This window comes from Mesoplodon mirus (genome assembly GCF_964341445.2).
Source record: "Mesoplodon mirus genome assembly, chromosome: 16".
Lineage (NCBI taxonomy): Eukaryota > Metazoa > Chordata > Mammalia > Artiodactyla > Ziphiidae > Mesoplodon > Mesoplodon mirus.
Window position 1 is genome coordinate 15,790,037 of NC_138992.1, and position 26,878 is coordinate 15,816,914.

The 26,878-nt window shown below is 44.0% G+C and overlaps 1 protein-coding gene across 3 annotated transcripts; it reads left to right on the forward strand.

Annotated features, from left to right (window-relative positions):
- LOC309791751 (uncharacterized protein C8orf76) lies at positions 1–25,965 on the forward strand. 3 transcript variants are annotated; one of them, XM_082600818.1, is made up of 7 exons: positions 1–165; positions 3,343–3,438; positions 4,149–4,292; positions 8,981–9,426; positions 20,135–20,267; positions 25,309–25,416; positions 25,649–25,965. In XM_082600818.1, exons 1-7 carry the CDS (start codon positions 49–51, stop codon positions 25,751–25,753), a joined length of 1,149 nt encoding a protein of 382 aa, XP_082456944.1. In that variant the 5' UTR covers positions 1–48; the 3' UTR covers positions 25,754–25,965. The 3 variants fall into 3 exon arrangements, with proteins under 3 accessions (XP_082456944.1, XP_082456943.1, XP_082456945.1); XM_082600817.1 differs by lacking the exons at positions 25,309–25,416; positions 25,649–25,965 and adding an exon at positions 24,371–25,282; XM_082600819.1 differs by lacking the exons at positions 25,309–25,416; positions 25,649–25,965 and adding an exon at positions 24,404–25,281.
- The last annotated feature ends 913 nt before the right edge of the window (positions 25,966–26,878 follow it).

The window sequence follows — 26,878 nt, forward strand, 5'->3', positions numbered from 1 at the left end:
GCCGCTCTAGGCACCGCCTTCTCTCGATGCGCCTGTCCTGGGCGCGCAATGGAAACCGGCTGCTGGTTGCTTGGCGGCGAGTTTGAGGACTCCGTGTTCGAGGAGAGGCAGGAGAGGCGGCTTGAACCGCTTGCGTCCTACCGCGCCAAGCTCTGCGAGCCGCAGGTGAGAGAGCGGGGCCTCTCGGCCTCATTCCAGCCCCCAGGCCTCGCGCTTTCGGGTCCCGGCCCGACAGCGCTTCAGGCGCCCCGAGGCCGCGTGGCCTACCCCCGAACCCACACCCTCCCGGCACGAGTCCGGCCTCCCTGCGTCCACGCGGGCTCCCTGCTATCCCTTCCCCTACACGAGCCGCAGCCGGCTGGGCCCGGCCCCCTCTTCCCCCGAGGGAATCCCCGCGCCGTCGGCCATCAACTCGCACCTGGCGTTCGGCCGGTCTCCGGAGGCTCGCTGGCCTCACGCCCCTGCTCTAAAATCTATAGTAGCTCCCGTGGACCTTCACTTCTTCTGCTGCCGGGCAGTCAGGGCCCGCAGAAATCCAGCCACCGCCCACTTTTCAGACCTCAGTGTTGTCTGCTCCCTGAACCGTGACGTCCCACCCACGGGCCTGCCCTTGTTCACTGAGTTCCCCCTGCCCATGTTAACCCCGTTCAGATGGTCACAATCGTTCAGTTATAGACATTTCTCAAGGCGCACCTTAAATGCCGCCTCCTCCAAGAAGTCTTTTCTGATTCCCCCTTCCAACCACATATTTTTGTTTTGACTCCTTTTCCCTCTTTTACCTATTAAAGCAATTGTCAGTATCTCATAAAACTCTTAGACCCAGAATGCTTAATGATCACAGGAGCGTGCGTGCTTAACTTTATGTCCTCCGCAGTGCCTAGCAGTTTTTGTTCGTAGTGGGAACTCCGTGAATATTTTGAATAAGTAGAGTATTAACCTGGTATTCTTTCATGTGTGTAAATCTCATCTCACCAATAATAATTCCTTTTTATCAGATAGTGTTCCAGGCACTGGGCAGGGTTCCTTGACACGTATTGTCTCATTTTTCCTTAAAACCCTTGTACTTACAGGTGTCAGGCACTCAGAAATTACTGAATTGTATGTTTGTTTTATTTCACTTACATTTTCTCCTTGCCACATGCAGTCTTTCAGAGTGACCTTTAGTACTTGATCGTGTAGACTAAAAGCGGGGAATGGGCTTTCAAAGTCATGGGGTACCGCATTAAAAAGCCATGGGTATGAGATAGGACCCTTGCGTTCCAGCATTGGCTTTACCGGTTGCCTTTCAAAGTGTCAGTTCCTTATTTGTCATTTGAGAAAAAATAATGTTTGTTGGCTCACAGGTTTATTGTGAGAGTGGAATGAGATAATACTTTGCCAGGTGTGGTATGCTGTCTACTTATAAAGTAAAATCCAAAAATCACTTGTCTTTAGAATTTATTTGGTAAATGGTAACTGCTCATAAATTCAGGCCTCATTCAAGTCCTCTTGGTTTCCCCAAGTGTAAAACCAGGAGTTTGGGTTAGAAGATCTGTGTTCCCTGCCTATTTGGTGTGGGACCAGGTGTTTGCCTTACCAGCACTTCCCTTCTTAGTCTCACCCTTGTTCACAGCTTTTCCCTCCTACTCTTAATCAGAACGGGGTGTTTAAAGCCATCCCCATCTGCGCCCTTGCGTTTGAAAGCCAATTTTGCTTGATCATTTCCCAGTAGGATGATGAACATTGGATGGAGGTTTGCAGTTATTCATTTATTGTTCCAAAAGTTGGGATTGGCTGATAATCTAATAGAGTATGTGAGTGGAGAGCAATAAAGTGCAAAGGAAAATTATGGGTTCAGTATATAGGCTGTTGTTGGGTTACACAGTACTTCAGGGAGAACAGAAAAACAGCTTTCTCCACAATGATGGATCAGGCTAAGGAGGGAAACGGTATTACTAATTAACAGGGGCGCAATGATACCCAAGCAACTCTTTTAGAAATAGAACCAAGAAATTTTGATGTGATGGTGGAACCATCACAAATGCAGTTACGTTTGAATTTATAATTGTGTGTAACTGACTTCATTCAGCCTCAGTGTGTTTTACTCTGAGTAAAAGGGTGGATGGGGGACTTTACTTGGGGGCACAGTGGTTGAGAATCTGCCTGCCATTGCAGGGGACACGGGTTCAATCCCTCATCTGGGAAGATACCACATGCTGCAGAGCAACTAAGCCCGTGCGCCACAGCTACTGAGCCTGTGCTCTAGAGCCCGTGAGCCACAACTACTGAAGCCTGCGCGCCTAGAGCCTGTGCTCTGCAACGAAGAGTAGCCCCCGCTCGCCGCAACTAGAGAAAGCCCATGCACAACAACAAAGACCCAATGCAGCCAAAAATTTTTTTTTAATTTTTTAAAGGTGTGTGTGGGGGGGATGAGATACTTCTTTGGAGCTGGAAAACTGGCACACAGTGCTTCTCGTCATTCATGTTTTCTCATCTTAACGTTCTTTATGCGGTAATCAAAAAAGATCTTTCTATCCATAGGGTTTAAATCAGTAGAAAAGTGAATAAAATATTCCAGATGGGCATTTCCTGAGACTTTTCTCCTATAGCCCTTTGGCATTTGATTGCACGGAAGCCTCCTTTCAGCCTTCATCTCTGTTTCCTCTTTGCTTCGATTCTACTTTCGGCTTTTACACTTTCATAATGGCACCACAATGACAGTTCTTCTTTTCTATGTCCTCTCCATAAAGAGTTGTCAGTCCCTATTCCATCCACCCTAAAAATGTCTGCAGGAAAACATCTCAGTCTAAAGAACCATCGTGAACTGTGCTAGTTAAATGTAGGTTCCCAAGCATCACAACCCCAAATTGAAAATGCTATAGATAAAACCATATACTTTTGTGTTTTAGTTAAGAGGTATCGTATTATTAGTATGTTTATTACTTGTGATAATTTTCATAAAAACTGGGCCACCATTAAAATTGTCATTCTTCTTTGTCAGATGTTTTCCTGAGTCTTATCCTGAAGAATTATGTCTTTTTTTTTTTTTTTTTTTTTGCGGTACGCGGGCCTCTCACTGTTGTGGCCTCTCCCGTTGCGGAGCACAGGCTCCGGACACGCAGGCCCAGCGGCCATGGCTCACGGGCCCAGCCGCTCCGCGGCATGTGGGATCTTCCCGGACCGGGGCACGAACCTGTGTCCCCTGCATCGGCAGGTGGACTCTCAACCACTGCGCCACCAGGGAAGCCCAAGAATTATGTCTTTTTGGGGGTTTAATCAATTATATATGGGAAATTGCTTCTGAGTAGGGGGTGGAAAAGTGTAGTTTCATTCTCTATAATATGCTGTTTTCACAATTTCTAGTGGTTTTGTGAAGAAACGGGGAGCAGTGATGATGTTGAAGCTCTGACTATCCAGAAATTCAAAGGGGACCTGGCCTACAGACGGCAGGAGTATCAGGTAGAATAATTGAACATACAGAAGATTGCTCTACTTGAGATGGGCTTTTGTTGTGCCCGTTACAGTATATTTCAATAACACTGTACTAAGTTACGAGTGTGTTGTCTGTGAAGATGAATTTAATCTTTTGTGATATGTGTTTGTAATCTTAGAATCCCAAGTTTCGAGCTCTGTATAATTTGTTTTGTTTCCTGTAACTCCAGTATAGAGAGCTTGTTGGGATCCTTGTAGGTCTGTTTCCCCAGGTTCTGTATCTCCTAAGTATGTGGGAGCCTCCGGCACAGATACCTCATGGGGCCACAGGAACAAAGCACCCGAAAACGTGTAAGAAAAGGAAAGGACTAACAACTGGACGTCAGCTTGCTTTATTTAGAGACTTCATGTCATCTTCACAAGAGTCCTGTTGTTATTTTGCTGATGTGAAAAGGTTATACAGCAAGTTAGTTAGTGGCAAACCCAGGATTCAAATTCTGGTCTTTGGGGCTCCAGAATGCTTTATTTGTAGTCTCCAGCCACTTTTTCTCTACCTTTCAGAAAAAGAGTACCGACTAAAATGCTCAAGTCTTCCTTTAGTTCATTGTACGGTCAGTTATAACATTACCTTCTGCCTAGGAAACACATCACCCCCATGACTGAATTCTTTTTTCTACTGCGTTTTCTGCCTTTCTTTTCATCCCTTCATTTTCCTTTATTTAACAAATATTTGCCAGAAAGCACTGCAAGAGTATTCCGGTATCTCAGAAAAACTGCCGTCCACGAATTTTGCCATGAAAAGGGATGTCCAGGAAGGCCAGGCTCGGTGTCTCGTTCACCTGGGAAGGCACGAGGAAGCCCTGGAGATTGCTACACACTTGGTGAGTGGTTTGTGCTTATTTCCATTTGCTTCCCTAGGATGGCTGAATGGTTTATTTTGTAAAAAACAAAACAAAACAACTTCTTGCAGCTAAATCTGTGGGTTTGGATAAGCAGAAGAAAATTGTCAGTGGTGGAAGAACTTTATTATGATGAACAGTTTGGAGGTCTAGACATAATCATTTGCTTGTAATATTTTTCCTGTGTTATGCTCAAAATTTTTCATTGCCTGAAAATCTCACTTGCAAAGGTTTTTTTTGTTTTGTTTTATTTTTGGCTGTGTCGTGTCTTAGTTGCGGCATGCAGGATCTTTCATTGAGGCGTGCGGACTTCTCTTTAGTTGTGGTGTGCGGGTTTTTTTCTCTTTCTAGTTGTATCACACAGGCTTCAGAGCATACGGGCTCTAGTTGAGGAGCGCGGGCTCAGTAGTTGTGGGGTGCGGGCTTAGTTGCCCCGCGGCATGTGGGATCCTGGTTCCCCGACCAGGGATTGAACCCACATTCCCTGCACTGCAAGGCAGACTTTTTAGCACTGGACCACCGTGGAATTCTCACTTGCAAAAGTTTTTACTCTTGTTAGGAGTAAATACTCAGAGTGGAAGGATTATCAGTGATCTGTTTTCTTCTTTAGGGGTTTTGTTGTTGTTTAGATTTTTATTTTCCAAAATTTCTACAATGAACATATATTACTTTTATAAACAGGAAAGAAGTTTACCAAAAAATGACTAAATATCATACTAGGCCAAGCTTAATCCTTTTTATTCTTAAATGGAGTCTGCAGAATTTTTTTAAGGAATTTAATAAAAGCAGGGTTTTTTTGCAATTCTGTATTCTGCTTGTTTTTGTTTTCAGATTAAAGCACCTACGGTTTTTAGTGTAAATTTTATATGGGGACAAGTCTAAGTCGACCAGTCCTAGTTTACAGATGACCAGTTTCCTTCCTCAGAGGGACTTAAGGAGGCACTGAGGCTCTGATCTTGAATCCTGTGCATCTCGTTGACCAGAGGTTAGCCTGAAGGACGCATGCAATTGAGTTGTCCTCCTCCGTCTCATTAACTAAGAGAAATCCTACAGTTTGCTTGCCGGGGTTCATTGCATAGGACCTCAGCCTCTTGCAGTGAGAGGAACCCTTGGTGGTAATTGTCTTCGGAACATGGAAAACAGCTGTGTTTTTTGTTCGTTCTTTTTCTCCCCTCTACTAATTGTGGGTTAATTCTTAAGCTGGAAGATAAGATTACCCTGTTAAGAAAGCACATGGCATGAACACAGTGAACTTGGCGGGGTTTAATAGTGTTCAGTCTCCCTGGTCTGAAAATTAACGGCAACTTCGGTTCTTTCCGTTGCTTTTTCTGGACATCAGTCACGCGTCCTTCCTCACTGTTCTCCTCTCCCATCGCCTCTCTCTTCCTCACATCGCCTGCATATCACTGTTGTGCTTTGTTTTCCCCACCCAGACCACCGAAAGCAGTGACAGGTAGTTTAGTGTCAGGGGCTGGACTGGCTCTCTGGTTCCTTCTAGCTTAGTGAGTCTCTGCTGTTGTGGCTCAGAGAAGGATTTGTTGCCAGCAGATGCCATCCAGAGCTTGGGATGGTTACCAGGCAGGAGGAAGGACCAGTCAGAAGACCTTCAGCTCCTCTGTCAGGACTTTGAGAACTAGTCCTTGGGCTGCTGGGCACCCTGCTGGGCAGGAGTGTTGGGGAAGAAATGGCAGCATAGGCTGATAGGTCTCACCCCTTTCTTTGGGTCTCTTCACATGATCTCAGTGGAGCCTGCCCATTTACATGGTTTTCTCATTTCCTGATGCCCTGTGTTTTGTTTTCTTTTTAAAATTTCTTCCCTACTTGTAGGCCCTCTTCTTTTTTTTTTTTTTTTTTTTTTTTTTGCGGTATGCGGGCCTCTCACTGTTGTGGCCTCCCCCGTTGCGGAGCACAGGCTCCGGACGCGCAGGCCCAGCGGCCATGGCTCACGGGCCCAGCCGCTCCGCGGCATATGGGATCCTCCCAGACCGGGGCACGAACCCGTATCCCCTGCATCGGCAGGCGGACTCTCAACCACTGCGCCACCAGGGAGGCCCGACCCTCTTCTTTTGTTATTCACTCTGGCCTATTTCTGGGTTTTGTCCCAGTGGTTATTGTCCCCTCGTGCTCTGTAGTGGGACAGGTCATTATCCAGCATTGAACAAAACAGACAGGGAGTCTTGGGAGTGCCCAGCAGGATATGAACATTTTATGCTCACAACTTCTATTGAAGTTTATTCACCTCTCTTCTTAATAATTTTTGGATAAAATTTGTTATGGAACTTATTTCTTTCATTTTATTTTATTTTGGCTGCCAACGCAGCCAAAATTTTGTTCTTCATTGCTGCGTGCAGGCTTTCTCTAGCTGCGGCAAGCAGGGGCTACTCTTCGTTGCAGTGCACGGGCTTCTTATTGCAGTGGCTTCTCTTGTTGCAGAGCACGGGCTGTAGGCTAGCGGGCTTCAGTAGTTGTGGCACACGGGCTTAGTTGCTCCACGTGTGGGACCTTCCCTGACCAGGGCTCGAACCCATGTCCCCTGCATTGGCAGGTGGGTTCTTAACCACTGCGCTACCAGGGAAGCCCTGGAACTTCTTAAACAAATAGTTTAAACATCTTACAGTGGCTGATAGGCTCATGTGATAAACTGTGGTAAAGAAACTGCTTTTTGACAGTTACTGACTTTTTTTTTCCATTTATCACTTCACAAACATTTACTTCAGTCTTACCATGTGCGCAGTTGTAGATTCAGTGCTAAGGAGACAGAAAACCATGTCCATACCCTGCCCATACATTGCTGACCTAGTGTCTAGTGGGAGAATCCTAAGCCAGCTAACACACGTCAGCTCTTCTGAAGTACCTTTTTTCCGTGACTTCTAGTGGGACCGATTGTGGCTTTGCTACTTACTAGCTGTGTGATGTCAGGCAGCTTATCTTAACTTCTCTCTTATGACTCAGTTGCCTCAACTATAAAATGGGGATAGTGATAGAGTCTATTTTAAAGGATTGTCATGAGGATTCAATGAGTGTCTGGCGTATGGTAAGCGCTCTGTAAACGTTAACTCTTGTCATCGTCATTGCATTATAGAAGGAGTTGCAGTACTCTGGAAAAACCACACAAACTCGTTTCAATGGAATTTACTTTCCAGAGAGTTCTTTCCTAGCTAGGCCATCAAAACCATGGTCTGCGTGCTCCACCCTACCCCACCACATACTTGCTTCCGCAATCTGAAAATGTTCGTGAACAGCATAGGGCACTATAGAGTGTAGAGGAAAGGTAGCGTTTGCTGTAGGTAGTTTATACGTCCTGCTTTCACTGTTATAAATAAAACACATGAAGATGTATTACTCAGCAGTTATTAGACATCTGCTGTGTCTGAGGAGCTCCGCTCTACTAGGAATTCAGCATTGAACAAAAACTCTTCTGGAACTCAATGGTCTCTGGGGAAGAAGGACAGAATACCGAACAATAGTAATAATAAAACCAGGTCAGATCTGTCATCGGGAAGGTATAGTATGACTGAATAGGTTACATGAGGCTTTATTTCCTGTCTTTTCACTCAATATATGAATATTTAGAATCCTCCTCAAGCCTTCACTCACTGGTCAGCCAGTTTCTTCCAGCTGCGTGCTGGGTAGTTTTTTTTTTGCGGTACGCAGGCCTCTCACTGTTGTGGCCTCTCCCGTTGCGGAGCACAGGCTCCGGACGCGCAGGCTCAGCGGCCATGGCTTACGGGCCCAGCCGCTCCGCGGCATGTGGGATCCTCCCAGACCGGGGCACGAACCCATGTCCCCTGCATCGGCAGGTGGACTCTCAACCACTGCGCCACCAGGGAAGCCCCATGCTGGGTAGTTTTACTCATGTTTCTTGCTCAGTTCTATGCAGGGGCTTGATCTGAATACTAGTAGGCCAGGTTTTCCTTAGACTTAAAATGAACTGAATCTCTACAGACTTTAACTTAGAAAAAGGAGGCTTGTTTCCCTAACCCACAGGGCTTTTGCCATTTGGCAAGTTAGGCAAGAGGTGATGGCTCTGATTAAGGAGACTTGAAAAGGATTTTCTGATCAGAAAGAAACCAAGCAATCCCCTCCAGCCAGAAATAATTGGCTCTGCTAATAGTTACCAGAGAGGGCATTTGGATTCAGTTATGATGCATCACGAAACACTGAGAGCTGCAGGGCCATCCTGTTTAGGACGTCTAGGCCAAGTAAAATTTGGAAATAGAGTCCATTTGAATCCTCAAGGAAATTACGATTTGGATTTTTAGAAAGCCTGGAATATTAAAATGGAACCATTAGCCCAGGGTATAAAAAAGTTGGCTTGGGTCTTTCAGATATCTGGCTGAAGACAATAAAGATTATAATACAGATGGAAAATAAACTGACACAGAGGCTTTTGGTGCTGAACTTTGCCAGGCCACTATCACCTGGATTAGGTGACTGTTGTGACATTAGGGTGTTTGGGAATGACTGGTGATTATTTTGTTAGGTTAGTTTATATTTCTCTTGGTTTATGGTTTCGAACTGAGATCTATTGAAAAATATTTAGTTCACCCTACTTGTGTGACTACTTGTAATTTATAACACGTACAACTTGGATTTTTAGGCATCTTCATTTTTATATGGGACACATTCCATAGTTTAAACTTCCTGATCTTTTTGTTTTTTCTCCTTAGGAAAATAAGGCAACTAACACAGACCATTTAACCACTGTGCTCTACCTCCAGTTTGCTATTTGTTCAAGTTTGCAGAACTTGGAGAAAACAATTTTCTGCCTACAGAAACTGATTTCTTTGCATCCCTTTAATCCTTGGAACTGGGGCAGATTGGGAGAGGCTTACCTGAATCTGGAGCCAGTGCTTGCGTCATCTCACAAACAGAACAGTTTCACCTCGAGTGACAAGGCTATCAAATCCTCTTGTCCCCACTCAGGAAAAGACTGTCTTTTGTGTCTCCCTGAACTGTTGCCCGAGAGCTCTGCCTTATCTGTGGAAACGAGCAGTGGTAATAACCAGAAGAATGAGAAAGCATTTAAAAATATTCAAACCTGTATGGCGGAAGAGAGAGCAGCAGTGTTGCTAGAAACTCAGATGAAAGCCTGTGCCTCTTTTATACGAACCAGGTAAGCTAAGAGTGAATTACACATACATGGTGCTAAGCTCAGAGTAAAGGTTTTATTTTTCTAATTTTAAGCTTCTAAAAATTCTAGGCTACACACTTAGTATATGTTTTTGAGATTTTTCCCATGGTCAAGATAGAATCCTTTGAATGCGTCCTTTTAGTATGTAAGATTTAAAAACAAAACTATGTTTGCTCAAAAATACAACTTGTATCATCACTCAAGATAAAAGGTTAACATTGGCAGCCGTTAAATTTAGGAAAGAAAATTAAATGTATAAAACATTGACAAGGGGGGAACTGATATATATATATATATTTTTAAACATCTTTATTGGAGTATAATTGCTTTATAATGGTGTGTTAGTTTCTGCTTTATAACAAAGTGAATCAGCTATACATATACATATGTCCCCATATCCCTTCCCTCTTGCATCTCCCTCCCTCCCACCCTCCCTATCCCACTTCTCTAGGTGGTCACAAAGCACCGAGCTGATCTCCCTGTGCTATGCGGCTGCTTCCTACTAGCTATCTGTTTTACATTTGGAAGTGTATATATGTCCATGCCACTCTCTCACTTTGTCCCAGCTTACCCTTCCCCCCACCATGTCCTCAGGTCCATTCTCTAGCAGGTCTGTGTCTTTATTCCTGTCTTGCCCCTAGGTTCTTCATGACCTCTTTTTTTTTTTTTTTTTTTAGATTCCATATATATGTGTTAACATACGGTATTTGTTTTTCTCTTTCTGACTTACTTCGCTCTCTATGACAGAGTCTAGGTCCATCAACCTCAATGACTCAATTTTGTTTCTTTTTATGGCTGAGTAATATTCCATTGTATATATGTGCCACATCTTCTTTATCCATTCATCTGTTGATGGGCACTTAGGTTGCTTCCATGTCCTGGCTATTGTAAATAGAGCTGCAATGAACATTTTGGTACATGACTCTTTTTGAATTACGGTTTTCTCAGGGTATATGCCCAGTAGTGGGATTGGTGGGTCATATGGTAGTTCTATTTGTAGTTTTTTTGTTTTTTTTTTCTTCCTTTTTTGCGGTACGCGGGCCTCTCACTGTTGTGGCCTCTCCCCGTTGTGGAGCACAGGCTCCGGATGCGCAGGCTCAGCGGCCATGGCTCACGGGCCCAGCCGCTCCACGGCATGTGGGATCCTCCCGGACCGGGGCACGAACCCGTGTCCCTTGCATCGGCAGGCAGACTCTCAACCACTGCGCCACCAGGGAAGCCCTATTTGTAGTTTTTTAAGGAACGTCCATACTGTTCTCCATAGTGGCTGTATCAATTTGCATTCCCAACAACAGTGCAAGAGGGTTCCCTTTTCTCCACACCCTCTCCAGCATTTATTGTTTGTAGATTTTTTGATGATGGCCATTCTGATCAGTGTGAGATGATACCTCATTGTAGTTTTGATTTGCATTTCTCTAATGATTAATGATGAGCATTCTTTCATGTGTTTGTTGGCAATCTGTATATCTTCTTTGGAGAAATGTCTATTTAGGTCTTCTGCCCATTTTTGGATGGGGTTGTTTGTTTTTTTGATATTGAGCTGCATGAGATGCTTGTAAATTTTGGAGATTAATCCTTTGTCAGTTGCTTCATTTGCAAATATTTTCTCCCATTCTGAGGATTGTCTTTTGGTCTTGTTTATGGTTTCCTTTGCTGTGCAAAAGCTTTTAAGTTTCATTACGTCCCATTTGTTTATTTTTGTTTTTATTTCCATTTCTCTAGGAGGTGGGCCAAAAAGGATCTTGCTGTGATTTATGTCATAGAGTGTTCTGCCTGTGTTTTCCTCTAAGAGTTTGATAGTGTCTGGCCTTACATTTAGGTCTTTAATCCATTTTGAGTTTATTTGTTTGTATGGTGTTAGGGAGTGTTCTAATTTCATTCTTTTACATGTAGCTGTCTAGTTTTCCTAGCATCGCTTATTGAAGAGGCTGTCTTTTCTCCACTGTATATTCTTGCCTCCTTTATCAAAGATAAGGTGACCATATGTGTGTGGGTTTACCTCTGGGCTTTCTATCCTGTTCCACTGATCTGTACATCTGTTTTTGTGCCAGTACCATACTGTCTTGATTACTATAGCTTTGTAGTATAGTCTGAAGTCAGGGAGCCTGATTCCTCCAGCTCCGTTTTTCTTTCTCAAGACTGCTTTGGCTATTCAGGGTCTTTTGTGTTTCCATATAAATTGTGAAATTTTTTGTTCTAGTTCTGTGAAAAATGCCAGTGGTAGTTTGATAGGGATTGCATTGAATCTGTAGATTGCTTTGGGTAGTATAGTCATTTTCACAATGTTGATTCTTCCAATGCAGGAACATGGTGTATCTCTCCATCTATTTGTATCATCTTTAATTTCTTTTTTTTTTTTTTTGTTTGTGGTACGCAGACCTCTCACTGTTGTGGCCTCTCCCGTTGCGGAGCACAGGCTCCGGACACGCAGGCTCAGCGGCCATGGCTCACGGGCCCAGCCGCTCCGCGGTATGTGGGATCCTCCCGGACCAGGGCACGAACCCGTGTCCCCTGCATCGGCAGGCAGACTCTCAACCACTGCGTCACCAGGGAAGCCCTCATCTTTAATTTCTTTCATCAGTGTTTTATAATTTTCTGCATACAGGTCTTTTGTCTCCTTAGGTAGGTTTATTCCTAGATATTTTATTTTTTTGTTATTGCAGTGGTAAATGGGAGTGTTTCCTTAATTTCTCTTTCAGATTTTTCATCATTAGTGTATAGGAATGTAAGAGACTTCTGTGCATTAATTTTGTATCCTGGCACTTTACCAAATTCATTGGTTAGCTCTAGTAGTTTTCTGGTAGCATCTTTTGGATTCTCTATGTGTAGTATCATGTCATCTGCAAACAGTGACAGCTTTACTTCTTCTTTTCCAATTTGGATTCCTTTTATTTATTTTTCTTCTCTGATGCTGTGGCTAAAACTTCCAAAACTATGTTGAATAATAGTGGTGAGAGTGGGCAACCTTGTCTTCTTCCTGATCTTAGTGGAAATGGTTTCAGTTTTTCACCATTGAGGACAATGTTGGCTATGAGTTTGTCATATATGGCCTTTATTATGTTGAGGTAAGTTCCCTCTGTGCCTACATTCTGGAGGGTTTTTATCGTAAATCGATGTTGAATTTTGTCAAAAGCTTTCTCTGCATCTGTTGAGATGATCATATGGTTTTTCTCCTTCAGTTTGTTAATATGATGTATCACATCGATTGATTTGCGTATATTGAAGAATCCTTGCATTCCTGGGATAAACCCCACTTGATCATGGTGTATGATCCTTTTAATGTGCTGTTGGATTCTATTTGCTAGTATTTTGTTGAGGATTTTTGCGTCTATGTTCATCAGTGATTCTGGCCTGTAATTTTCTTTCTTTGTGACATCTTTGTCTGGTTTTGGTATCAGGATGATGGTGGCCTCGTAGAATGAGTTTGGGAGTGTTCCTCCCTCTGCTATATTTTGGAAGAGTTTGAGAAGGATAGGTGTTAGCTCTTCTCTAAATGTTTGATAGAATTCGCCTGTGAAGCCATCTGGTCCTGGGCTTTTGTTTGTTGGAAGATTTTTAATCACAGTTTCAATTTCAGTGCTTGTGATTGGTCTGTTCATATTTTCTATTTCTTCCTGGTTCAGTCTCTGAAGGTTGTGCATTTCTAAGAATTTGTCCATTTCTTCCAGGTTGTCCATTTTATTGGCATATAGTTGCTTGTAGTAATCTCATGATCCTTTGTATTTCTTCAGTGTCAGTTGTTACTTCTCCTTTTTCATTTCTAATTGTATTGATTTGAGTCTTCTCCCTTTTTTTCTTGATGAGTCTGGCTAATGGTTTATCAATTTTGTTTATTTTCTCAAAGAACCAGCTTTTAGTTTTATTGATCTTTGTTATCGTTTCCTTCATTTCTTTTTCATTTATTTCTGATCTGATCTTTATGATTTCTTTCCTTCTGCTAACTTTGGGGTTTTTTTGTTCTTCTTTCTCTAATTGCTTTAGGTGTAAGGTTAGGTTGTTTATTTGAGATGTTTCTTGTTTCTTAAGGTAGGATTGTATTGCTATAAACTTCCCTCTTAGAACTGCTTTTGCTGCATCCCATAGGTTTTGGGTTGTCATGTTTTCATTGTCATTTGTTTCTAGGTATTTTTTGATTTCCTGTTTGGTTTCTTCAGTGATCTCTTGGTTATTTAGTAGTGTATTGTTTAGCCTCCATGTGTTTGTGTTTTTTACACATTTTTTCCTGTAATTGATATCTAGTCTTATAGTGTTGTGGTCAGAAAAGATACTTGAGACAATTTCAGGTTTCTTAAATTTACCAAGGCTTGATTTGTGACCCAAGATATGATCTATCCTGGAGAATGTTCCATGAGCACTTGAGAAAAATGTGTATTCTGTTGTTTTTGGATGGAATGTCCTATAAATATCAATTAAGTCCATCTTGTTTAATGTATCATTTAAAGTTTGTGTTTCCTTATTTTCATTTTGGATGATCTGTCCATTGGTGAAAGTGGGGTGTTAAAGTCCCCTACTATGATTGTGTTACTGTCGATTTCCCCTTTTATGGCTGTTAGTATTTGCCTTATGTATTGAGGTGCTCCTATATGTTGGGTGCATAAAATGTCTATATTGCCTGATATGAGAATTGCTAGTCCAGCTTTCTTAAGATTTCCATTTGCATGGAATATCTTTTTCCATCCCCTCACTTTCAGTCTGTATGTGTCCCTAGGTCTGAAGTGGGTCTCTTTTAGACAGCATATATACGGGTCTCGTTTTTGTGTCCATTCGGCTAGTCTATGTCTTTTGGTTGGCGCATTTAATCCATTTACATTTAAGGTAATTATCGATGTGTATGATCCTATCACCATTTCCTTTTTTTTTTTTTTGTGGTATGCGGGCCTCTCACTGTTGTGGCCTCTCCTGTTGCAGAACACAGGCTCTGGACGCGCAGGCTCAGCGGCCATGGCTCACGGGCCCAGCCGCTCCGCGGCATGTGGGATCTTCCCGGACCGGGGCACGAACCTATGTCCCCTGCATCGGCAAGCGGACTCTCAACCACGGCGCCACCAGGGAAACCCTATCACCATTTTCTTAATTGTTTTGGGTTTGTTATTGTAGGTCTTTTCCTTCTCTTGTGTTTCCTGCCTAAAGAAGTTCCTTTAGCGTTTGTTGTAAAGCTGGTTTGGTGGTGCTGAATTCTCTTAGCTTTTGCTTGTCTGTAAAGGTTTTAATTTCTCCATCAAATCTGAATGAGATCCTTGCTGGGTAGAGTAATCTTGGTTGTAGGTTTTTCTCCTTCATCACTTTAAATATGTCCTGCCACTCCCTTCTGGCTTGCAGAGTTTCTGCTGAAAGATCAGCTGTTAACCTTATGGGGATTCCCTTGTGTGTTATTTTTCCCTTGCTGCTTTTAATATTTTTTCTTTGTATTTAATTTTTGTTAGTTTGATTAATATGTGTTTTGGCGTGTTTCTCCTTGGATTTATCCTGTGTGGGACCTTCTGTGCTTCCTGGACTTGATTAACTATTTCCTTTCCCATATTAGGGAAGTTTTCAACTATAATCTCTTCAAATATTTTCTCAGTCCCTTTCTTTTTCTCTTCTTCTTCTGGGACCCCTATAGTTCGAATGTTGGTGTGTTTAAATGTCATCCCAGAGGTCTCTGAGACTGTCCTCAGTTCTTTTCATTCTTTTTTCTTTATTCTGCTCTGCAGTAGTTATTTCCACTATTTTATCTTCCAGCTCACTTATCCGTTTTTCTGCCTCAGTTATTCTGCTATTGAATCCTTCTAGAGACTGTTTAATTCCAGTTATTGTGTTGTTCATCATTGTTTGTTTGCTCTTTAGTTCTTCTAGGTCCTTGTTAAACGTTTCTTATATTTTCTCCATTCTATTTCCAAGATTTTGGATCATATTTAGTATCATTATTCTGAATTCTTTTTCAGGCAGACTGCCTATTTCCTCTTCATTTGTTAGATCTGGCGGGTTTTTGCCTTTCTCCTTCATCTGCTGTGTGTTTCTCTGACTTATTTTGCTTAACTTACTGTGTTTGGGGTCTCATTTTTGCAGGCTGCAGGTTATTGGTTCCCGTTGTTTTTGGTGTCTGTCCCCAGTGGCTAAGGTTGGTTCAGTGGGTTGTGTAGGCTTCCTGGTGGAGGGGACTAGTGCCTGTTTTCTGGTGGATGAGGCTGGATCTTGTCTTTCTGGTGGGCAGGACCGCGTCCTGCTGGGTGTTTTGGGGTGTCCGTAGCCTTATTATGATTTTAGGCAGCCTCTCTGCTAATGGGTGGGGTTGTGTTCCTGTCTTGCTAGTTGTTTGGCATAGGGTGTCCTGCACTGTAGCTTGCTGGTCGTTGAGTGGAGCTGGGTGCTGGTGTTGAGATGGAGATCTCTGGGAGATGTTCGCTGTTTGATATTATGTGGAGCTGGGAGGTCTCTTGTGGACCAGTGTCCTGAACTTGGCTCTCCCACCTCAGAGGCACAGCCCTGACGCCTGGCTGGAGCACCAAGAGCCTGTCATCCCCACAGCTCAGAATAAAAGGGAGAAAAAAAAAAAAAAAAGAAGACAAAATAAAATAAAGTAAAATAAAATAAAATAAAATAATTCAAATAAAAAGAAATAATTACTAAAAAAATTTTTTTTAATTAAAAAACAAAAGACAGAACCCTAGGACAAATGGTAAAAGCAAAGCTATACAGACAAAATCACACACAGAAGCATACACATACACATTCACAAAGAGAGAAAAAGGGAATAATAAATGTATATCGTTGCTCCCAAAGTCCACCTCCTCAATTTGGGATGATTCGTTGTCTCTTCAGGTATTCCAGAGATGCAGGGTACATCAAGTTGATTGTGGAGCTTTAATCTGCTGCTCCTGAGGCTGCTGGGAGAGATTTCCCTTTCTCTTCTTTATTCTCACAGCTCCTGGGGCTCAGCTTTGGGTTTGGACCCGCCTCTGCGTGTAGGTCGCCTTCAGGCTTCTGTTCTTCGCTCAGACAGGACGGGGTTAAAGGAGCAGCTGCTTCGGGCGCTCTGGCTCACTCAGGCCAGGGAGGGAGGGGCACGGATGCAGGGCGAGCCTGCGGCGGCAGAGGCCGGCGTGACGTTGCACCAGCGTGAGGCGCACTGTGTGTTCTCCCGGGGAAGTTGTCCCTGGATCCTGGGACCCAGGCAGTGGCGGGCTGCACAGGCTCCCTGGAATGGGGGTGTGGAGAGTGACCTGTGCTTGCACACAGGGGAAGCAATATTTTAAACAAGGAATTTTTCACTCACATTCCACAGAAAGCTACCGAAGAAGGAAATCTGCTCGTGTGTTCAAATCACTATTAATAACAGAAATAAACAACGTTCAATTCCTTCTACAGGGAATTCCCATGGTTCAGGGGCTCCCATGGTTTTGGATCCAGTGTATAAGAGTTTAGGGAAAGGGGAGAATACACTGGACCAGTTCTGTAATTTATGAGCGAAACAGACTCTCTTAGGTCTCAGATAATACCAAAAAAACCCCGTAGCATTGGGTTTTGTTTTGTTTATTTTTATTTTTTTTAAACTCTGAAGAATTCAAGAAGTATTGATGTTAACAGTGAGTCTTACTGAAAAGCGGTATCTATTTGGCAGATTTTAAACTTCCTGCAGCGGATGTTTATTTAGTATTGCCTATATCACTTTAATTCAGAAGTGCATTGAACGACAGCTGGGTCCCAGGCTCCTGCTGGGGCCTGGGATCATAAAGATCATCAAAAAAGAGTCCCTTTCCTTACACTGCTCAGCGTATTGAGGAAAACACATGTGCAGTCGGTGACCGGCAGCACAGGTGCTAAACAGTGTGTCAGTGGCAGAGAACCCTTCAGGGACCAGCACCCGGGAGCTGTGCAGAGTGGCAGGAAGAAGGACCTCCACAGAGGGAACGGGGCTCCTGGGAACATTTGTCAGTTGTGTAGATGAATGTGTACTCGATGCTGTGTATACATCATTTCATTTTAACCCTCACCACTCTCTGGGGTAGATGTTGGCATCCCAGCGTACAGACTGGGGAGCTGATTTGGAATCATGCCCAAGGTGGCGCAGCTGTGAAGTGCTGCCAGGATCTGGACCCAGATCTTTGCCTCCAGAGCCTGTGTTCTTGCCAGGATATCTTGTGAGAGAGAAAGCACGGCCCAAGGAGTGGAAGGGCGGGTGTAGCACGGTGGTGTCACGTGGTCCGGTGCAGTGAGAGCAGCTTTGGTGGCAGGAGGCCGAGAGGTGGGCTGTGGACCCCGAGACCAGAACAGCGTCGTGAGCAGGAGGCAGGACCTTGGAGTCAGATCCCATTTTAAGGAACCTAATAACTCGTTGTTATTGAGGGAATGAGCCTGGACTTCCGCGCTTGCTCGCTCACCGTCGGACCTTGCACAAATTACTTCACCTCTCCCATCTCCAGTTTCCTCATCTTGACAGATGGAGAAATGGGGAAATGCCTACTTTGTGGAGCTGTGAGGTTTAAAGCATCTGAAGCACTTACTGTGGTATGCAGTGTGCGTAAACGTTTGGTAAGTGTTGTACGTCTGCTGTTTTGTTTTCATTAGCACAAGGCGGTAGATGTCATCTTAAAGAGTTTGGTCCTTATGCTGAAGATCTGAAGAGTATTTAAATGTTCAAGTGGTGTGACAAGAGCTCTGATTTCGAGGGAGATCTGGTGGCTAGGAGGACATATTGGAGGAGGGAGTTTGGATCCAGGTACACAAGGGAAGGGGCTGTGGACTGATCGGTGGATGGTGCCGAGGCCCTGACCTAGCCCAGTGCGCTGAGCATCAAAAGGGGAAATGGGTGGCACGGAGGATGGAGCAGACGGGACTTGGTGACGGGCTGAATGTGTGGGTTAGGCCGGGGCGGGGAGGGGAGGGCGGAAGAGTCAGGCCGCCCTGAAGAGTCTGCCTTGCGGGTGAGGGTGGGTGGTGGTGCCTCCACTGAGACAGGACAGGGCAGAGCGGATCGAGGGTGGGGATCCAGCCGGAGTTTTCCATTACAAGTGGGAGCCGAGCTCAGAAGAAGGGAGGCGGAGGTTGAGGAGCTCCAGGAAAGACCAGCGATCAGATGGAGTGAGAAGAGGCTTTGAAGGCGAGAGGTCTTGTGAGACCTTTGAGGAGGCCCTTCCAGTAGCGACGCGGTGACAGGGCGGACGGCAGAGGACTGAGGGTGAATGAACATGAAATGGGGGCAGCTGGGCTAAGCTGTATTTTCAAGTAACTTCAGGAGCAAGAGAGAGAAAGCAAGGACCTCAAGAGGCCACGCGTGTAAGTGCCTCCAGAGGCCAGGTGGGTGATGTGAAGAGTCAGAGTGAAGGCCGGTGAGGTCATGTTCTTGGATAAAACCCCAGCGGCTTCCCATTGCACTTCTGTAAACTGCACGTTTCTTTCCGTGGCCTGCAGGGGCTTACGTGAGTTGGCCCGGCCTGTCTTTTTCTCCTCTTTCACTACAGTTTGTTTTCTTCTTGGCTGTGTTCCGGCCACAGAGATCTTCCTGATTTTCAGACGCGTCAAGCTGGTTCTTCTGGCAGGGCCCCCTTCCCCTGGCCAAGCCCTCTTCCCCGACGTGTGCCTGCGGCTGGTTCCTCACCATTTGAGCCTTAGCTTGAGTGGTAGCTCAGAAAGGCCTTCCATCACTGCCCCACTTGAGGTGGACGCTTCGTCCACCCTGTCTTGAGTTTTTGTTTCATGGCCTTCGTCACCGCCTGAAATGATCTTATTTGCTTGTGCTTTTGCTCTCCTTCCGTTCCTTGAGGCAGAAACCTGTCTGTTGTGCTCACCAACATCCCTCAATGCCTAGAGTAGTGTGGGGGGCATTTCTCAAGACAGGAGGTGAGTGAACAGGAGAGCTGAGTGCTTCTGGACGTAGCAGTGAGGCCTGAGGGGAATTGGAAAAATCTGCAGTCAGCATTTTATTTTTTTCTCTGTGGCAAGCGGGCCTCTCACTGTTGTGGCCTCTCCCGTCGCTGAGCACAGGCTCCGGACGCACAGGCCCAGCGGCCACGGCTCACGGGCCCAGCCGCTCCGCGGCATGTGGGATCTTCCCGGACCGGGGCACGAACCCGTGTCCCCTGCATCGGCAGGCGGACTCTCAACCACTGCGCCACCAGGGAAGCCCTGCAGTCAGTATTTTAGAAAAACAGTGAAGAGCAGGAGGTGTGGGAGGAGAGCAAGAGGAGACCAGGCCGTGACCGTGACGGGGAGACCGGGGTGAGAGCCAGTTGCAGAGCGGCCCTCCGAGGGCCGTGGAGGGGTTGGCCCTGCCGTGGGTAACGGAAGCGTGCTAGAGATCCTGTTAGTCCTTGAGGCCCAGGGAGACGGAAGGGTCATAGAGCGCCGACTTCAGAGAGCTACATCCTGACCCTTCTGGGGAGGAGCCTTTGATGGGGAGGTTTGTTCTCTGCACTCTGCATTGTTTGTGCTTTCAATCACTTGACTTCTACAGGAAGCTCTTTTGAGGCTTGCTCTCTAAAGATTCCTTTGAGAAGTTTTGGTCTATGAATTTTAGAAAAGATAACTCTCCAGTGTAAAGTTGGGCAATTTGTTGAGAGTAAGGAGCTTTAGGGATTCAAATGAAGGTGAGGACCTTCCCTTTAGCCGGGTTGGACTCACATCCAGCCCAGTTCCAGTGCTGTGGATGAACATGTCCTCACTGCTGTCCTTTCTGTGAGCCTAATAAACATTGGGACTTTCTGTTTTTCAGGCTTTTGCTTCAGCTCGCCCAATCTCAGCAAACATCGTTTGCTTTGGAGAGGAACTTAAAGACTCAGCAGGAAATTGAAGCTAAAATGAAAGGGTTCAGCTTCAAAGAAGACACTTTGCTGTTGATAGCAGAGGTGAGTGTGTCCTCTAGGGTTTATGTGAAACAAAGTGTCACAGATGTTTTTCCTGGCTCCGAGACCATTTTTTAAAAAACAGGGCCAGGTCGCATCTTCTGAAGGACTTCTGTCTCCCTCCTTTACGTGCCTTTGGATCACTTAACCCCCCGAAAGCGGCCCCTTCATCCTCTGAGCAGTAGCGTGCTGTGAGGCAGGGGCTGTGTTTCGTTTACTTGTCAGTGCTTGTTAGTACCTGCCGGCTTGGACATCAGAAATGCCCCGTAATTGATTTGTGAGTGCTGAATAAATGAATGAATGAGTGACTTGATGTTTGGGCAGCTCTTCTGTCTGTGTTTTCTCCTGTTCATCCTCAGAACAGCCTGTGGGATGGGGGGAGCTGGAGTGAGGCTCGCAGAGGCCGTGACTTGCCTAAGGTCAGGTTTTAAGTGGCAGAACTAGTTTGGAGCCCATCCAGCTCCAAGTCCATTTTCCTTCTGCTCCTCCCTGTTACTACTTTGATGGTTGCAGAGAAATTCAGATGTCACTTTTTTTTTTAACTGGGTCTGTGGCAATTTCTCCCTGAACTCAGATACAGTGGTTGCTGGAATAGAGAGCTCTGTGGGCCCCCCCCCCAAAATTTAAAAATGTCTTATCTTTTCAGCTAGATTTTAAGTTCCTTATAAGTAAGACATCCTTACAAGGTGTCTTAAACATGTTCATATTCTTCCCCATGTGTGACTGGAGTAGTAGTCCTCTGCCTGGACAATGCATGGGAAATACCTGCATTTAAAATAGCTTTTTAAAAAAGAAATGTCTGGGCCCTCTTTGGGATGACAATGCGCATTTCATTTTGTGCTCTGTTACTCCTACTTAACATTGTGACATGAGCATGACCCTGTATCCTTAAATATTTCTTAATTACATACTTTTTTCTTTTTATAGTTTTATTTGAATTAGAGTCCATATAAGGTCCACATACTGTGTTTGATTCTTTTGTCTTTTACATCTCTTTAATGTTATAACAGTTCCCCTCCCCCCCCCCTTTTTTTTGGTGATAAAAAATATATCTAACATAAAATTTGCCATCTTGGGCTTCCCTGGTGGCGCAGTGGTTGAGAGTCCGCCTGCCGATGCAGGGGACACGGGTTCGTGTCCCAGTCCGGGAAGATCCCACATGCCGCGGAGCGGCTGGGCCCGTGAGCCATGGCCACTGAGCCTGCGTGTGCGGAGCCTGTGCTCCGCAACGGGAGAGGCCACAACAGTGAGAGGCCCGTGTACCACACAAAAAAAATTCCATCTTAATTGCTGTTTAGTGTACAATTCAGTGGCATTAGTTACATTCGCAGTGTTGTGCAGCCACCAGCGCTATTTCCAAAACGCTTTCATCACTCCACATAGAAACGCTTTAACCATTAAGCAATAATCCCCATTCCCTGTCCCCACCCCACCCCTACCCCAGCCTCTGGTAACCTCTAATCTGCTTTTCGGTCTATGAGTTTGCCTGTGCTAGATATTTCAAATAGTGGAATCATACAGTATTTGTCCTTTTATGTCTGGCTTATTTCACTTAGCATAATGTTTTCAAGGTTCTTCCATATGTATCAGAACTTCATTCCTTTTTACGGCTGAATAATATTCCATTGTGTGTGTGTGTACACACACACACACACACACACAGACAGACACACCCCACATCCTATTTGTCCATTCATCATCTGTTGATGGGCATTTGCATTGTTTTCTGCCTTTTGGCTTTTGTGAATAATACTGCTGTGGACATTGGCATACAAGTATCTGTTTGAGTTCCTGATTTCAATTCTTTTGGGCATCTACCTGAGAATGGAGTTGCTGTGTCGTCTGGTAATTCTGTGTCTAACTTTCTGAGGAACTGCCAAATTGCATTTTATTTTATAGGCTGATATTTTTACCTAACGTTGTGGTATGATCATGACACTGTATCCTTAAATATTATTTGAGTGCATAATTTTTAATGACTGGATAGTAGTCCAGTTACAGCTTTTGTTGAGCTATCATTTATTTACTTAAGTCCTATATTGGACATTTAACAAATATTCAGTACCGATTTTAATAAGTCTTTGCAAAAATAATCAGTTTTTGTGTTTGTTTTAGAATAGATTACTGGAAATAGAATCACTGGGTTAAAGTATATGAACATTTTAAAGCCTCAAAGCATGTTTCCAAATTGTTATTAAGAAAGATTGGTTCTGGGAATTCCCTGGCAGTCCAGTGGTTAGGACTCTGTGCTTTCACTGCTGAGGGCTCGGGCTTGTCCCTGGTCAGGGAACTAAGATCCTGTAAGTCACGCGGTGTGGCCAATAAAAAAAAGAGAGAGAAGAAAGGTTGGTTCCGTTTATATATCCTCCAGCAGCATATGAGAATACTGATTTTCCTTCTCCAAACCTAGGTATTAGGTTGAACCATGTGAAATTGTCAGTATTCAATCATTTTGACCATAAAACCAGAATTTTATATTGAACAACTTAATATTATTACTTTTTAAAATCTGTACATTCATTGGTAAAAATAGCGCTTTTTAATATTACTGTTTATTTGATTACTAATTAAATGAACAATTTTTTCACACATTCATTGGCCATTTACATTTTGTGAAATACCTAGTCATGCTTTTTCTTCGTTATTTGTATGTTTCTGCTTTTCTTATTAATTTTAAGAGCTCTCTCTACACTAGGCTTACTAACCTTGTATATGTTGCAGTATTTTCTGAAGTTTGATACTTTTGATATATAGAAGTTTAAATGTTTATTTGGCCAAAGACTTCTGCAGATTTTTTGACACCTGTGAATGATATACCTGCCGAGCCCGCTTTTTGGAATATTGCACTGTTTGAGTATTACTGTTATTCAATTCTCTCTCTCTTTTTTTTTTAATTAAAAAAAAACACTTTTGGTGTTATACCCCAGATTTTAAAATACTGTATTTCATTGAGTCCAAGCAGTCATCAGTTGTTGAGACATAATTATTTGATGTGCCACTAAAAGAAAAATAAGATGCTCTTTACACTATGACACACCAGTGGTTATAAGATACATCTTGATTTCAGAAATGTTAAAATACAAAACCAAAAATTGTCTTTGAATTGATGAAAATAACATGCCTTAATAAATCCTGACAGTTGCTTGCTGTTCATCCCGTCAGCTCTCGCTTCAAACAATAAGTAGTCTTTGAAGATTTAAAGCCAGTGGAACCCGTTCTTTGAGTGGGTTTCTAATCCATTATAATTTGAATATTCATGGACACATAGGACCTCAGAGTTTGTAGGAAACCTAGGGACCATCTAGTCCAAATCCAAGTGACAAATTCCCTCTACAACATCCCTGCCAAATGGCCCCCTAACTTTTCATGCTGAACCGTGGGAAATGTTTTGGGACCTAATTTTAGTTCACTGTCCTTACCAAAGGTGGGCTGATCACTTAGCGAGTTCAGATGCAAGCTTCTTACAAACTTAACTTTGTGGGTGTCTTGTCAAAGAGAAACTAACGCAGAACCTGGACCTGGGTCTGACCAGTAGGGAGCAGTATTGTGCCTTTAGAGCGCGGGGCATGCTCTTAAGTCCCTGAGGTTGCTGTGGTAACCTTTCTGGAGGGATGGAGTCTCTCTGGATCAGGGAAGTGGAAGTGTGGACTCAGCTACTTGCTGCTCCACTGTTTGCTGCCTTTGACTTCTCTGGAGAACTTCGAAGAGAAGGGATCTGTGCTCTCTACACAGCAGCAGTTACATTCTGTGCAAGCTCTGCTTTTCTGTCACTTACGAGGAGGGAGGATCACTCGCCGTGCATTCTTGTCAGCTGAAGATGCTCTGTGGTATAAGCAGGTTGACTCTCACTGCCTGGAGCCTGAATGGTACTGCTGCCTTGCTAGTGCTTTGGTGATTTGTTTACTCAGGGGAAGATGAGACTGGAAGTAGGGGATGTTTTCCAAATACGGTCTTGGATCAGTGCTTCTGAATAAACGTCTTTTCGATATATTGAATGGTTAGAGGTGTCCCCTGGCTGCTAAAGAAATCCTTCTGTACGAAATCATTTACACTTGATAAATAGCATGGTCTTCATTCCGTGTCTGCTTCCCCTGTTATTGGGACAGGGTTGTTTTTTTTTTTTTTCCCTCCTACTGCAGGTTATGGGCGAAGATATCGTCCCAGAAAAAATAAGAGATGAGGTTCACACAGAGGTGAAGTGTGTTGGCCCTGCAGCCCTGACTGCCTTGGTGATCGCGTCTTCGAAAGAATTTGAAGACAAGTGGTTCAGAAAGATCAAAGACCACTTCTGTCCCTTTGAAAATCAGTTCCATACAGAGATACAGATGTTGGTTTAGTGGTCCCTTTAAAAACAGAACAAAACATCTTGTATTAATTGTGCTGGTTTACTTCAGACAGAGTCCACTGCTAATCATGGAATATACTGAATTAAAAACAATTATTTATGTCTTATAAAAATGGCTTCTCTCCCAGCTTATTTCTACTGTGTTCAGTTTTTTGGTTTTTTGTTTTCTTTTTAGATTTTTGTCATTCACTTATGTGAGGCCCACTGCCCCTTTAGAAGATAATCTGTTGGGAAAGTGTATAAAAGAGACAGATTTTATTGTCTTTTAAAAACAGTTATTGTATTATAATCAGTGATGTAAGTATCTACGTTGTTTAGGTAAATTCATCAGGCATGACCAAGAATGCTACAGTGTGATAGTAAACCATTTCCAGGAAGGGTGTGTCGAGGTCTGCGAAGGCTCTGAGACTTTACCATACCTGTCAGCCCGCGCATTAACCTGCCAGTGTCACGGATGCTGCAGGAGACTTGATTACGCGTGGCCCAGGGAACAGGATAAGCTTCCGCATATTTGTATCAGTTCCTTTGCCTCCAAGTCCCAAGGCAGGTGACACATATGAGCCCAAACGAAAGAGTGTACGTGCAGTGGGGTGCGTTATAGGAGAGGAACCCTGAGCTTAGGAGATGCAGATCCTTTATAACGAACAAATAAGCAGGCCTGCCCTGTGCTCCGGTGGAGAACACTCTCTCTTTTTTAAGGGTGTTTGCTTTGCAAGCATTGTTGAGAAGACAGTCTGGAATGAAGGGCTGGAAGTGCCTTGCTCACAAGATGTACAGAAACACGAGACCCATGGAGCCCTGTCTCAGGTAATTATCCTCTCCTTTCAGCCACACAGATTATAATCAGTAAAACATCATCTTCAAATGCAAAAGGCTTATTTGAATTATCCGGGGTGGAAGAGCTCCCTTATGAGAAGTGAAATTTAGTAATAGACCAAAAACTTCATCAAGTGTTGTCCCACATAACTTTTTTTCCCCCCATGGCTAATATTTTGTTTATTTTCTTTAAAAATGCTTATGGGCTTCCCTGGTGGCACAGTGGATAAGAATCCGCCTGCCAGTGCAGGGGACACGGGTTCGAGCCCTGGCCTGGGAAGATCCCACATGCTGCTGGGCAACTAAGCCCATGTGCCACAACTACTGAGCCTGCGCTCTGGAGCCTGTGAGCCACAACTACTGAGCCCACGTGCCACAGCTGCTGGGGCCCGCGCGCCTAGAGCCCGTGCTCCACAACAACAGAAGCCACCGCAACGAGAAGGCCGCACACTGCAATGAAGAGTAGCCCCCACTCGCCGCAACTAGAGAAAGCCACACAGCAACGAAGAACCAAAAAGCAGCCAAAAATAAGTTAAATAAATAAATAAATAAATAAATAAATAAATAAATGTATGTTTATGCCTTTGTAAATTATTATAATTACATTTCAATGTTATATTCTTTTTTTAAACATCTTTATTGGAGTATAACTGCTTTACAATGGTGTGTTAGTTTCTGCTTTATAACAAAGTGAATCAGCTATACGTATACATATATCCCCATATCTCCTCCCTCTTGCGTCTCCCTCCCACCCTCCCTATCCCATCCCTCTAGGTGGTCACAAAGCACCGAGCTGATCTCCCTGTGCTATGCAGCTGCTTCCCACTAGCTATCTACCTTACGTTTGATAGTGTATATATGTCCATGCCACTCTCTCACTTGGTCCCAGCTTACCCTTCCCCCTCCCCGTGTCCTCAAGTCCATTCTCTACGTCTGCGTCTTTATTCCTGTCCTGCCCCTACATTCTTCAGAAACATTTTTTTTTTGGATACTGTATATATGTGTTAGCACATGGTATTTATTTTTCTCTTTCTGCCTTCACTCTATGACAGTCTCTAGGTCCATCCACCTCACTACAAATAACTCAATTTCGTTTCTTTTTATGGCTGAGTAATATTCCATTGTGTATATGTGCCACATCTTCTTTATCCACTCATCTGTCGATGGACAGTTAGGTTGCCTCCATGTCCTGGCTATTGTAAATAGAGCTGCAGTGAACATTGTGGTACATGACTCTCTTTGAATTACGGTTTTCTCAGGGTATGTGCCCAGTAGTCCCACACAGCTTTTAATTTTTTTTTCTCAGTAGAGGGAAGAAAATTCCAGCCCTGGGCAAAAAGGTGAAGTAATCAGGATTTATCCTCCACTTCACCAGCTCGTTTCTTCCTTTCCCAGGCCCCTTCCCAAAACAGACGAAGGTCTGGTTTTGTTTATAGTTTGAGACTCTTAGTAT